General features: G+C 28.5%; 2 protein-coding genes across 8 annotated transcripts in view; one reads left to right on the top strand and one right to left on the bottom strand.

The window, feature by feature from the left end:
• Window positions 1-866: 866 nt before the first annotated feature.
• Window positions 867-14,663, bottom strand: part of LOC135927758 (uncharacterized) — a 41,029-nt gene continuing 27,232 nt past the window's right edge. For 4 of the 7 annotated variants that reach the window (XM_065463932.1, XM_065463959.1, XM_065463950.1 and 1 more), the window contains exons 2-4: window positions 3,436-5,186; window positions 2,674-3,359; window positions 867-2,317 (exon numbers count right to left, since the gene is read on the bottom strand). In XM_065463932.1, the coding sequence (XP_065320004.1) occupies window positions 1,218-2,317; window positions 2,674-3,359; window positions 3,436-5,141 (3,492 nt within the window). In that variant the 5' untranslated portion in view covers window positions 5,142-5,186 and the 3' untranslated portion in view covers window positions 867-1,217. Of the gene's footprint in view, window positions 2,318-2,673; window positions 3,360-3,435; window positions 5,190-10,146; window positions 10,164-14,663 lie in introns of those variants that run through there. The other 3 variants (XM_065463966.1, XM_065463942.1, XM_065463923.1) reach the window with 2 other exon arrangements.
• On the top strand, window positions 13,178-14,418 carry LOC135927976 (uncharacterized). Its single transcript, XM_065464276.1, has 4 exons — window positions 13,178-13,313; window positions 13,386-13,522; window positions 13,582-13,848; window positions 14,200-14,418. The coding sequence occupies exons 1-4, from the start codon at window positions 13,178-13,180 to the stop codon at window positions 14,416-14,418; spliced, it is 759 nt and encodes a 252-aa protein (XP_065320348.1).

Below are 14,663 nucleotides of genomic sequence, written 5' to 3' on the forward strand. Positions count from 1 at the left end.
GAAATGTCATCTTCATGAGTATGATCAAGAGGGCTCTTAAATCATTGTTGTTATAAAAGATTTGAATTTTTTAAGATTTATATTTGGCGCACCTTCAGCATTTTGATTTATTTTATTTGTTCTAAATTTCCTATATTAATGATATAAAAGGTTTGGTTTATCTTTTATAACATTATAATTTATAAAAATATATAGAAAAATGAGAGCTATATATAGAGAGAAAAATAAAAATATATTAGTATATTTATGGATAAATAAAAAAAATGACCCTAATTTTTAACAATTATAAATATTTTGAAAAAACGATTGAGTCCTATCTTTTAACACACAAAATATAAATTAATAATTTATTTAAAAATTAAATAAATTTTTAATAAATAAATTGGTATCAAAAATTATAAATTGGTATCAAAAATTATAAATTAAAAAAATTTTAATATTTGCTTAATATATAAAAAAATATATGTAAAAAAATGAAGGCCAATTCTTAACGATATTAAAATTCCTCCAAAAAATATTTAAAATAAAATTAACTAATCCTTTAAAAATAAATAAGGAAATTGTAATCATGCCTGAAACTTGCCAACTTTTGATCATATAAACAAGCATTTCATATTTTCAAAAGTAAATGCCTTTTTACTTGATTTTGTAATAAAATTTTATATATTTTAATTCATGCAATAATAAATTATAATACTGACTTTAATTGTATAAAAATAAATGAAAAGGAAACATTATGTAATAAAATAAATATAAAATGGCAAAGTCATAAAACAAAATATTGCTTATTACGTTATAACATATATTATTATTGTTCCAACTTAAACAGCTATTTTAAAATAGGCGCAAATTTTTTAAGGTTTAATTGTAACAGAATCAGGAATATGCTTTGAAGCGATGAAATCCAGTACATGGGATAAATACGTGTTTTAAGATCTGTTTCTTTTAAATAGTAACACAATAATGGATACTAGGAGTAGGAATTATGATATAATCAGTTGATATTCGCGTATATATTATTTTTATATATCTGACTATATTACACCTAAAGCTAATTCGATGATAAAGGGCAATATTCAGAAAAAATTGACCTGTATATCAGAAAATAGTAAAATATGTGGTGGCAAGTTATTACAAAAAAAATTGTTGAATATTTCCTAAAATTAAGATGGATATAAAAAATCGATGTGGGAAAATTCCTTTTATTTGTGTTCGATTCATTGTAATAAAGGGTTCATATTATAGTGTAAACCATGCACTTGGCCGAGAGATTTATTTGCATCCTTCAATCGTTTACAGAGGTCGTTTATGATGGAGCCAAGATCGTCATCTTTCTGCTTGGATTGCTTCGCAACATCTTTATAAGGAAGGGTCGAGCTGGGGTGCCATCTTTTTTGGGGGACATAGTCGATTTGATGTATCGCATTATTGAAATGATTGGACTCATTATTGAAAGATGAGTTTTTATAGGTGTGATTGGCGGGCGTGTTACTTTTAGGACGCCACATGATCGAACTGAGCTGAGAGGAGGTCACCATATTATTACCAATTAAAACACTGTTTGAGGTTGAAAACAACGTATTGTTAGCAGAGTTAAGTCGCATTTGGAAAAATGTGTGCGAGAGTTCATCCTTGCGAAGTTGTCTAACATTAGGATTATTAAAAGATATCCTAGATTGCAAATTTTGGGTGTTCCCCATTTTAAGACTGTTAGGGAGGGTGTGTGTTAATGGGTATTTGTCAATTTGGTCTAATATGACGTATAATCCCGTAGAGGTTTTCCTATTATTCAGATCAAATTGTCTAGAAGGGGGTCTCCAAGTTTTTGTTAATGAATTACTATGCCCGATAAGATATGAATCGTTATTGTACGGTTTAATATCGCTCACAAGAAAATTATTATTTAAGGTAGCATATTTTAAGGTGTCATTAATTGAATTTGGGTTATTTTTATAATTTCCACAGTAGTTGTTAAAATAATTTTTATCGAAATAGTTTACAAATTTGATTTTTGACGAGGCGAGCGAAGTCTTTTGAAGAGCTGTAATGCTGATGTTAGATGATCCCGTGGTTCCATTATTATTCCATGAATTAGTGCCTACAGTATTGAATTCATTGACATTCATGATAGGAAATGATGGTAAACCGGATGATATCGATTGATCTTTTAACTTTGAAAAAGTGTATGATAATTTATCCAAAACGGGATAAGATGATGTCAAATAATTGCTTACGTAACTTGGGTCATTTTTAATTTCTAAAGTGCAGCAGTTTTGAGAAAGGCCAACAGGTTCCGCAATGGAAGAGTAGACTGAATCTATAATAAAAAAATAAAAATGTATTAAAATTTTTTAAAAATCTTTCGTGAAATATATCAGCTCCTCAAACTTATTGTAATAAAAATTGGCATGAGGCCGACAAATTAAGCTTACACGAACCGGGCCGGAGTTTTGAAATTTTTTTAAATCTGGTTAGGGAAATTTATGTCATATTCCAACATAAAAATTTTTTTGGCCCAGCCGGACTACTTATACGAACTAATATTTTACGGTCAGGGTCGAGACATGCAAAATAATTACGTATAGAGCCGAAAACCCAGATAAAAATTTTAGAAGCCTGTTCGGGGCTCATGACGGCTTCCAAAAACTATATTATTAGTTTTATCATAAATACTTGAATCTTTCATATGAAAATTGTTAGAAAGATCAAAAGTATCATATTCTCTTTCTTCCTTCGTGAGTTCTCCAGATATAAGTGAAACGATGTTGCTATCGATATTGATGTTAGTTGGTACGTTGGGTTCTATTTTTGATGATTCGTAAAATAAAAAAATTTTGGGTGATCTTTTATCAGAATTATTTTTAAATTGATCATCAAATTGGGTTGACAAATTTTTTTCAAATTCTATACACTTATCTGTTACCACATTATCGCTAATATTGCTGATTGATTCTCTGATAACTTGATCTAACTCGTCGAATATATGGTCCAAATTTTTGGCACTAAAATTTAATAGCGGAGATTTAATGATGTTCGATAAATCTTTAGGGAAGTTGTTTAAATTCAATTTATTCGTTGTAGTTGACAAGGTACAGATTTTTAGCAAATTAACATTTTTTGTATGAATTTGTTTTGATAAATCGATTTCTTTAACTTCGGTGCTCCTAGGATAATTGTGGACACGATTGATTTCACATGTTGCCCTAAAAATATTGGTATTATTCGATTTCAACTTTGATCTTTGGGCATTGAAATATTTAACGTATGAAAAACAACCATTTTTAAAAACTGGAAAAGTTCTGTCATGCGTATTTTCCTTATCTTTTTTGTCGATTTTAGATTTTTGAAACGTTGTAATACTAGAAAAATTTTTTTTAGCATAATATATAAATGATCTATGGTTAAATAAATGATCGATATTTTTTTTTAAATTACCTTCCATCGCGTATGTAAACATTCTGCCCGTTGGAGATAGTCGATATATTTTTGGATGGTACTGTCATTGTGGCGTCGCAAAAATAATCACCAGAAATGTAATTTTTAAAAACTGAAGTCTTATTTTTGATATTATATAAATTAGATGTAGACGTAACGATGTCATTTTTAATATTAACGCTATCTAGATTAAAACCATTGGAGTGAATTTCTGAAGGAAATCGACGGTGTTTATAGGGTTTGTATTTTTCGAACGAATGACTCTTTTTTCTGATCTCGATTTTTCGCACTAACAAGCTAGATTCAACATTTTTTCCGATTTCAATATTTGATTTTAAGTTTTCCGGCAATTTTTCAGCCGTTTTCGCTAGATTTTTATCGTCATTTTTAAAGACAGAAGAAATTTTTTTTGTGGGAACTCGATACCGTTTGAGTATCGGTAAATTAGGAATGAGATCTGCCTCTTTAGCAATTGCGATTATGCGACGAGGATAAGAAAAAATATTTACACTTGTACTTCCTATATTAGTTTGCGAATATAAATCGTGACTTAGACTGATTGGAATTTTGGTTATGGTCTTCCGATCATTTTTCGATTTTTGAAATAACCTGGGTGAAAGCGGTGTCCTGACCCGGGAAGAACACCTCTTCAAAAATTTATCGATCTTAACGTCATTGAGGGAGTTTGTCATGAGAGATGGTGAGAGGGGTAGCCGACTTTGATTAATACTAGGATCTTCAAATTCCATGGTAATGCCCATTTCTATTTGGTTGACAACCTTGTTCGTGATATTTTCGTTATAAGAGGTAATTTCTTCCAACTTTAGCGTTTTCGGTGGCTTTTTAACTTTACTTTTTGGGTAAGTGTAACGAGAAAAATCCCGGTAGCCATTAACGCCATTTTTTAAATTAATTGTTGAACCGTCGTCTTTTAAGGACTGTCTTAAGGAGGCGGGGACTTGTTTCCCTCCGTTGTATTCTTCCGAAGAAAGTTCGGGGTGAGGGGGGTTATCAGAAGCATTGAACGCGGTATCTTTCCCTAAAAGGGAAAGATTATCATGTCCCCTTTTCCTTGCCTGCGACCTTTTCTTCTTCTTTACTTTCTTGACGACCTTGATACGGCAATTCATTCCTTCCAAGCGATCTATCTCTGATAAGTCGAGCGCCATTTCATCAGTTCTGATAAGAACAACTGTTTCATCCTCGAATAAACTATCCGAACTCATTTTATAAAGCCTTTTCAGGGCGAATTCGTATTCATTAGGAGGAAAATGATTTATATAATTTCTATTTTCTACATCGGAATTAGAAATAATTGGGAGAACACGCTCTCGAGGGGTAAAAGAATTAAGGTCATTTTTCCCGCAAAAAATGCCTAGGCTTTCGGTGGCAATATCGGGTGAAGATTCAAGATTTTTATGACCAGCGATATTCGATTTATTCTTTACTACCAATTCAGAACGATTGAAAGAGTCAAAGTAAGGAGTATGGATATGATAGACATCTTTGCTGAAAGTGGGTAGATGGCAATAGTTTTTGAATGCATCAAGGTGGAAGTTTTTCAAATGGTACTCTATATCAAAATTGAGACTTTTGGCTTCAAAACCGTGACGCTTTTCCAAAAAATATCTTTGTCGCGATTCAACGATCTCGGGATTATTTAGATCTCTTACTTCCGATATGTAAGATACGTCGCCGACTACCATCTCATCTTTTAAATTGTAATATGATAGATCGAAATGATTTCATATCTACTTTTAAAAAAGATATAACGTGAATATCAATTTTAGGTCATTAATAAATAAAGTATTCATGGTTGATTGATATTAATATTTTTAATTATTGATCTTTAAAAAAAATCACTTGCAAAAGTAAAAAATTTAAAATATAAGTAAAATTCTTATAATTCAATGAGTTAATAGGGTGTTTCTTATAAGATTAACCTAAATATTTTAATTTTTTTAATAAAAAATGTATAGAATATATCGAGTATTAAAATTATATTTTTCATAATCAATTTATGGAGAAATAGAGAGAAACTTGTTAACAAAACAAAAGTAAGTAATTGTATTTCTTATAGTTATAAAATTTTCATAATAGACTCCTTTTTCAGCATTACTTTAAGGTGGTAAATGTAAAAATCTATTTAAAGGGTTTGATCACAGGCGGTTTAATCTAATTTGGTTTCGACCTAAAATTGTATCTAACCATTTATAAAACAAAAAAAAATTTTTTTTAATTTACTTAACATAATATTATCTATTATAATAAAAATAAAGTGATTAAATCTAATCACTTTAAAACAAGCTGCCTGTATCAATATTATAGCCTCCTTGGGTTCTTAGCATGTTCAAGGAATTTTGTGCCTAAAGCAGCAAGGACTTGTAGCAAAACTTTATAAGTCAATAATAAAAATGGGATACTTTATTATCTAAATAAATCTTTTGTTTTAGTAGATTTTCAACGGTTTCTAACTTTGATCACTATTTTAAGGGAATGGCAAATATAGAAAAGAATCTCAGTCCACAAATAGCTGCCTCCATGTTTGTGGTATTTCTAATGCGGGGAGGGAAAAAGGTATATTTAGACATTTGAAATCATAAATTGATTTGTGCGATTGAGAATTGTGATGCATATATATGCATATTCAGCAATTAAGATCTTATAAATCTAAAATTTTTAATATATTTGGTTGGAAGAGTTCGTGAAAAAACCCGAAATGAGGATTTAAAGAAGAAATATAAATTATCTTTTTTAAACAAATCTTCGAAGGCTTGCAAAAGAAAAAGTTTATGAAAGAAGTAGGGAGGAGAAGGTGATTGGCTCACTAATTTATTATAAAAACGCACCATATGATATAAAATAATCAATTATGTATGTATATAGATTCGATACAAAAAAAATATAAGATTTAGGTTGATTATCAAATTAGGAGGAAAATTTATTCATTTAAACACATTGTTTGAGATTTGATAACCTTTCTTTCGCCATTTTTTTTATAAAGTTATATTATTAATTTATATATAAATAAATATAAGTTTATTTATAATAAATGTACTACAAGATTGAATATCGAGGTTATTGTTTTACCATAACACTTGCGTAAGTTAAAATTTTAGAGTAAAAGCGTTCTTCTATCTTTTTAAAAATAAAAATTATTCATGCTTTTTTTAAAAATTATTCATGCTTTTTTTTAAAATTATTATTATAAAAAATATGAATAATTAACAGTTGTTAAACTTTCTAGATAAAAATGTGGTATCTGTAACTGATACACTTTTATAAAAAGTATCTCCATCTAAATATATTTTTATTTTACGTTTTTATATATTAAAAATAAAAATATCTGAATTCAATTCATTAAATATTATATCCGAGTTTATTTCATTACAAAAAACTAGACAAATGTTATTTTAGAAGTCAGCATAATAAATTATATTCATTAAAAAAAATTATATATCAGATCAATATTGCAAAGTGATGATGAATTCAAATATTGAATTTCCTTGGTCAAGTCTTAGAATGCATCCTTATCAAATTTGATTAGACAGATACAAATGGAAGAAAATTTATATTAAAAAAACAATTAATACAGAGATTAGTTGATAAACTATCAAAGTTTACAACAAAATGTAAACAGATAACTATGAAAAAAATAAAATGACTATAATATGCTATTCTATCACTCTTTAGAGGATATGATTATGAATAAATTTTGAATAATTTTTTTAAAAATGAATGTAGGAATTTTAGTATATTTAAAAATTATCCCAAATTTTATAAATTTAACTAGTTTTTAAATTAAAATAAAAAATTTGTTATTCATGAAGTATAACACTATACTGGCGTTAGGTACCCTGGTAGAAATCATTTATAATGTGCCTACGTTTTTACAGATAAAAGGGGATGCCTTAATTAAGAAAATTTTGAGGAAATCTAATCTATAAACACTTAATTAAATATTTTGTTAAAATCTGACAATTATTATTTATCATTAAATTATATTAAATTGTGTATAGATGAGATCTCAACTCAATAAATTTTTTAGCTCCTACAAAACTTGACTTTACTTACTTTACCCAGAGGCAGGTAAAAAATGCAACAAGGAGGGGAGGGGGGTTGTGGTTGTTATGACACCGATTTACATATAGTTCTTGAAAGTTTTAAGTTTTGGTTCAATAATTTATGGAGTACAGAGTTTTTTTTAGGAATCGTGTGCCCAAAAATATTTTAGTATTATTTTATTAATATTAATCACAGTTGTTAAAGAATGGGAGAACATCTTTCTTTTATTATTTTCAAGTGTAATCAACAACAATTTACAGGATGAAAAATATTTACAGTGTTTCCCATTCAAAAAAGGAAAAGTCCCAATCATAAAAGGAAAAGGTTCAATCATAAAAGGAAAAGTCCCAAACAAAAAAGGAAAAGTGTCAAACAAAAAAAGAAAGGGTCCAATTAAAAAAAGGAAAGGGTCCAATCAAAAAAAAGAAAAGTGTCAATCGGAAAAGGAAAATTCCTATTTCAAAAAAGGAAAATCGTAATTTTTTTAAATTTCTTGTCAATTTTCCTTAAATTTATATTTATTTTTGTTATTCCTTCTTATATTTATAACTTTGCGATTTCTTTACGTTATTTTTCTTACTGTATTCTAACCTTTTCAATCTCTATTTTTTTTTACTTTTTAATTTTTTTTCTTCTCATTTTTGATAATTATAAAAATAAAAATTTAAGAATGATTATTGTATTTAATTGTAATTGCTAAATTAAATTAATCGTTTGGTTATAATGTACCTTTTTAAAATTAAATTTAGTTTGAACTGTAATACCAAACGAAATGTAAATTAATAAAATATTTTTAATAAAATTATCAAAATGAGAAGAAAAAATTAAGAAAAGGTCAAAAAAAAATAAAGATTAAAAATGATTTAAAAAGATTGAAAAGGTTAGAAATGTATGTAAAAGATTACAATATAAGGAGAAAAAATCATAAAAAGAATATTGTATGCATGATGAAAAAAAGTGAAGAATTGTTTAAAAAAAATGGAGCAGAGATGTGAAGAAAAATAACGGAAAATTTATTATTTTTAAAAAGACAAAAGAATTATCAAAAATTAGAAGAAAAATAAATTGAGAAAAGATATAGTAATAAAAATAAACTGAGAAAAGATACAAATAAAGTAAAGAAATCAAAAAAAATTAAAAATAAAATAGGAAGGAATGACAAAAATAAATAAAAATTTAAGAAAAATTGACAAAAAAATTATGATTTTCTTTTTTGAATGAGAATTTTCCTTTTTTGATTGACACTTTTCCTTTCTTTTTGGGAATTTTCCTTTTTTGATTGGATCTTTTCCTTTTTTTGATTGGATCTTTTCCTTTTTTTGTTTGACACTTTTCCTTTTTTGATTGAACCTTTTCCTTTTATGATTGACCCTTTTCCTTTTATGATTAAAACTTTTCCTTTTTTGAATGGGAAACCCTGTATTAATAACATAATTAATTTAAATAAATATTATCCAGACCGACGAAATATATGAAAAAGTCATAAAAGAAGATAAAAAGTTAATAAACAGAAATAATCCCGTCTTTATATAAGTGTATTCCCTCTATGTATGTGCTTATATTTTTAAGCCAATGAAAACATAGAAAACCCGGCGAGGTTATTATGTGCTCATTTGAACAACCAATAGGGGATTTTTCCCCAATTGCTAGGTGGTAATATATATGGTTGCATATCTTTGCAAAAAAAATTTGTATCATTTTCAAATTTTGAATGAGGGGGCAATTAACAGAATAATTAAAATATGTTCTAAACACAACAGGAAACATCTGTAACCCTGCTATATTTCAAAAATCAAGAGCGGGAAGGGAGCTATCTCTTTTTTGGGATAGAGTAAAGGAGCGCCATTCCTCCACTCCTTTAATTTTACTGCATATATTGTTTAAAAATTAATTTTTGTTAAATAAATAAGAGAAAAATATTAAATATTTATGATTTATCTACAAAATATTGAGCCGAGTTCTTATTTAAATTAAATTTTTTAATTCTCTTTTTCAAATCATAAATGCAAAATAATAGTGTTATTAAAGGCAAAAGATACTGGATTGGATAAAATAAAATTTCCATCCTACATTAAATAGAATCTTAATGAAACAACTTTCTTGGATATAACAGCTCATTAATGGACTCGAAATCATTGCATAGAAAGTCTAGAACCTTAGCCTTAAAAAATGTTGAAGCTTAATGTCTTGGCAAAAATTATAATAAATATAATAGAAGAATCCAGAACAAGTATGGGCGGACTGACCAGTAAACCTAGTGCGAAAAAGTCTCCGGGGCTTTTAGATTTCAAAAATCTTGAGATTTTGAGAAAAAAAAGATTTTTTTTTAAATTGATATAAAATTTAATTTTCTAGAGCTATAAAGGAAATATAAATTAAATTTAAAGGTTTAGCCCAGAATAGTCAAAAAATAAAACCATTTCCCTATTTTTATTGGTTCTTAAAAAATGGGGATTCAAAAGAAATTAAATAGGGAAGAAATATTTTCGAATTATTATTGTCTTCAAATAAATAAAGAAAACATTAATTTTAGGTTAAAATAAAAAATAGCTAGTCAAGCTTAGAAAATTTCATTTGCCCCTGATTTAAAATATTGCAAAACTTCGGGAAATTCTTTTCATTCCAAATGTTCAAACCGAATCTTACATATATTATTCATATGGTTGAGCTATGAAATGCAAGTAAAAAATCAACAACCATTCCCGCTAATTATTCAGACGTTATATTCATTCCATTACAGCGAATATAAAATTACCAATATTAAAAATTTTAGCAATATAAAAAGAAAAAATATTCTCATTTTATCTCATACATATGCTACTATTTTTTAGGCCAAATCTCTTGAAAGAGATGCGAGATTTGGTCAAATGCTAACGATTTATAGTTCTGCTCAAAGATAAATTAATATGTCTCAATACACCACTACACTAAATCATATATACTTGTTTTATTTCTTTTTAAAAATTTATATTATATTTTTATGTTTCGATTTTTATTTTTAATATTATAAAAATATTCCAGAGCTTGACTTAATTCTTATAAATATTTTATTTTTTTGTTTTTTTCTAATCATCTTTAGAGATATTGCAATCTCTGATTCCCCGCCATTTATTATTTCACGTTATTTGCTACAACAGGCATTCTCTAATGTATAAAATAAATATAGAAGCAAGTGTATATACGACTGAAAAAATTTATTAAATATACTACAATAAAAAAATAAGAATTATACAATAAAATTAATCTTAATATATAAAAAATATGGAAGATTAAATTTATTAGAGGCGACTTGGCATGATAGCCAATGAATGAAATATTATTATATATAATAATTAAGAATATAAAAGTTTATAAATACTCGAAGAATAATGCATTTAAACTCAAAGGACGATTAATTCTTAATAGATCATAAAAACTTTAAAAAATGAGATTAATTCATTTAAATGGATCATATACATTAAAAAAAATTAGATTCTTTTAAATTATAATACTGTGTACCAGATTTCAAATAATATCATATAATTCCCGGCCACATGCAGATCCTGACCGTAGACCATTAAAAGGTCAGGTTATTCTAAATTAATCATTTTAAAATTTTATTTTTTAGAATGTTTAAGGATAAAAGTTCTGAAATGGATGAAGATTTTTAAGGTGTGAATATCAATGATATCCTGACTAAAGAAAGTTCGTTTTAAGTAATGGGCGGGTGTGGGCTGGTGGATTTTTTAATAGGGGAAATGAGCAGAAGAGACTTCAATTTATTAATAGTTTTATTTCATAATATTGCATATCATTTACATTTAATTAAAAATACATTTAAATAAATGAATAAAGAGCCAAACCAGCTTTAAAATAATTTTTAAACATTATGTGGGAGGGTTAAACAAAATTTATAGATAAATGTGCCGAGGGGGGGGGGCTAAAAAATTCCAAACAACGAATGGGCAGGTTTTTAGGCAGGCCTCTAATATAGATTAGGTACGGTTAATTAATTTTTTTTTTGAGAGGTCACTACTAGAAAATTTAATGAGGTAACGGCAATTTCTTTATGTTAAATTTCTTAATTTTTGTTATAAAATCTTACAATATTCATCTACACTAATTATTATTCTATTTCATTCGCAATTTTAGATAAAATTTTATAATTAATTACTTAGCCTAGAAAGTATATTTACAATTAATACAGATATTTTAAAGATATTTTTTGTATAATATCATCATTTGAAGAGCAAAGTAAACTAGATATTGAATCTGTAACCTCCATCTTTATATTCAATTGGAGTATTGGAAGAAATTATTATAATCTTTAAAACCTGCATTTAAAATGTTAATATTTACTCAGTAATTTATTAAACAGTTAATATGAAAGAATTTGATACTCATTCATTAGTGATAAATAGACAAATATAAGGGGGGGGGGGATGTATTATAAATTTATTTTATTCTAACAACGCCAAGCGCTATATTCTATAAATCAATTGAAACAGGGACAGGATTTTCTCATGGAAGGAGGGGGGGGGGGCTCCTATTTTTTATGAACACTCAATTACTTATATCTTAGTCTATGTTAAAATAATTTTAAATATTTGCTTATAACAAAATTTTAGAAACTATTTCATTAATTTATATAAAAATACTCTAATCATGTATTTATTTTTATTATTTAAAATAAATTTCAAAATGTAGATATTTTATACAGATTATAATAAAAAATTTTATTGTATAAAAACTCTATTTTAAAAAAAAATGTAATTTAACAATAATGGTATAAAAAAATATAACGATATTATCAAAATATAAATAATACACATTACTTTGATTAAAGCATAAATTTTAAGAGTTAATACAAAAATTATATAAATGTATCTAAGAATTCATTTTACAAAAAAAATTTAATTGTAAAAACTAATGACGAGATGGAAAGGTAATGGCGCAAGAACGATTGGCAAGTCAAGTGAAAAGTATAAATTCTTTTGTCAAGGGAGTGATGATGGTAAGGCTTTAAGGGGGATTAATCCCCCCACAGTTGAAGTGAGAAGGACCAGATAATGGTTATCAATATAATTTTTGGTAGAAAGCTATATAATATTATCTCGGCATATGTTAATCAGGTTGGAAGAAGAGAAGTAGAGAAAGATATAATTTGGGACAGTCTATTAAGGGCGACATCGAGACTAGCAAATGAAGAGGGGATTATTCTGGCTGGTGATCTGAATGGACATGTGGGAGCGAGTACTGAGTGTTATGAAGGAGTATATGGAGGATTCAGTTACGGCATGAGAAATCTGGAAGGGGAGAGGATTTTATTAGTGCTGCTATGGATATGATTGTCTGTAATACAATGTTTAAGAAAAAATCAGAGAAGCTGGTGGCTTATAAGTCAGGTAGCACCAAAATAGCAGTGGATTATTTGTTATTAAGGAGATGTAATAGAAGTATAGTAAAAAATGTGAAAATGATATGGGGAGAGGAATGAATTAATCAGCATCGACTAGTTATAGAAGATCTCACTTTAAAAGGCGCCAGGATCACTAAAAGAAAGTGTGTGCCAAGGCTGAAGGTTTGGAAAATGAAGGAGGAACGTTCAATACAGGATGTGGTAGGTATTAAATGTTTGAAAAATATGGAAGGAAAAATGATGATTGATAGTAGTGGTATTAAGAACACCTAGATCTACATGGAAGGACTTTTGAAAGAAGAAAATGAATGGGATAATGATGTTAGTTGTGCAAAGGTAGAAGGTGAAGGGTGTAAATTTGGCAAGGATGAGATAAAGAGAGCAGTGAAAAAGATGAAAAAAGGGAAGGCAGCGGGTTTAACAAGGGTGGTATCAGAAATGTTTAAAGGTTCTGATGACATAGAGATTGAATGATTAATGAATTTAGCCAATCAAATTCTTACAGAAAGAACTATCCCCGAGGATTGGCGAAGAAGTATAATTATCCCAGTATACAAGGGGAAAGGTGATCCTTTAGATTGTGGGTCTTGTACAACTTTCAAACTCTTGAAACATGCAATGAAGGTATTTGAGGGGGTGTAGAGAAGCCGATAAGGGAACAAACTAAAATTGATGAAATGCAGTTTGGTTTTACATCGGGGAAAAGCACGACAGATGCAATTTTTGTGGTGAGACAAATACAGGAGTATCTTGCGAATGAAAAGAAATTGTATTATGCGTTTGTTGATTTGATGAAAGCATTTGACAGGGTGCAACGCGAGATTAATAGATGGGCCTTGAGAAAATCAGGTATGGAGGAATGGTTGGTTATGGAAGTGATAGAAATTTATGTGGGAGCACAAACTGCAGTACGGAAGGATGATGGAGATAGTAAAAGCTTTGAAGTGAAAGTAAAACTTCATCTGAGTCCATTATTATTTATCTTAGTAATTGATGGCTAGAGAAATGCGTGAAGGACTTCCCTGGGAGCTATTATATGCATATGACCTTGTATTAATGGCAAGCAGTGAGGAAGAATTGAGGGATAAAAATAGTAGATGGCAGAGGCTATGGAAACAAAGGGGTTGAAACTGAATGCAACAAAGACAAAGGTGATGATTAGTGGGGTAAAGATGGAGGAAACCGGCAAGTGACCTTGTGGTATATGTGGGTAAGAGCTACTAAAAATACAATCCAATACACCAGATGCCAGAAATGGATGCATAATAGAAGAGGTTAGCAATAATAACCTTTATTTGTAGAACGTGCATAAAAGGGTACAAAATAATGATAACGTAGAAAATGGTGGTCTGGATATTGGCAATGGGTTAACCTTAGGGAAAGTGGATAAGTTTTGTTATTTGGGTTATATGCTAAATGCAGATGGTGGTGTAGATTCTGCCATTGTTGCAAGGGTCAGACAAGCATCGAAGAAGTTCAAAGAGATGTCGTCTATTCTAACAAATACAAAGTCTCTCTGAAATTATAGGGGAAAGTTTAAGTAAGCTGTGTGAGGAGTTTTATAGTTTATGGTGGCGATACATGGGTATCGAAAGCGACCAAGATTGGGTATAGAAATGATTGGAGTGGTAATCCGACGAAATAGACTAAGATGGTTTGGGTGTGTGGAACATATGACAAAAGATGACTTGGTAAAAAGATGCAACTTTGATGGAAGTAGGAGGATCAAGACCTAGAGGAAGACCCAAGATGACGTGGACAAATG

Source organism: Gordionus sp. m RMFG-2023, chromosome 1 (genome assembly GCF_954871325.1).
Source record: "Gordionus sp. m RMFG-2023 chromosome 1, tfGorSpeb1-WG-v2, whole genome shotgun sequence".
Lineage (NCBI taxonomy): Eukaryota > Metazoa > Nematomorpha > Gordioida > Chordodea > Parachordodidae > Gordionus > Gordionus sp. m RMFG-2023.

Excerpts from the sequence above, each read along its gene's own strand:
- LOC135927976 (XM_065464276.1), top strand. The coding sequence starts at position 13,178 with ATGGAAGGACTTTTGAAAGAAGAAAATGAATGGGATAATGATGTTAGT. Across the intron at positions 13,314-13,385 it reads GAAAAAAGGGAAGGCAGCGG|CCAATCAAATTCTTACAGAA; the intron begins GTTTAACAAGGG and ends TAATGAATTTAG. Across the intron at positions 13,849-14,199 it reads GTAAAAGCTTTGAAGTGAAA|AACGTGCATAAAAGGGTACA; the intron begins GTAAAACTTCAT and ends CTTTATTTGTAG.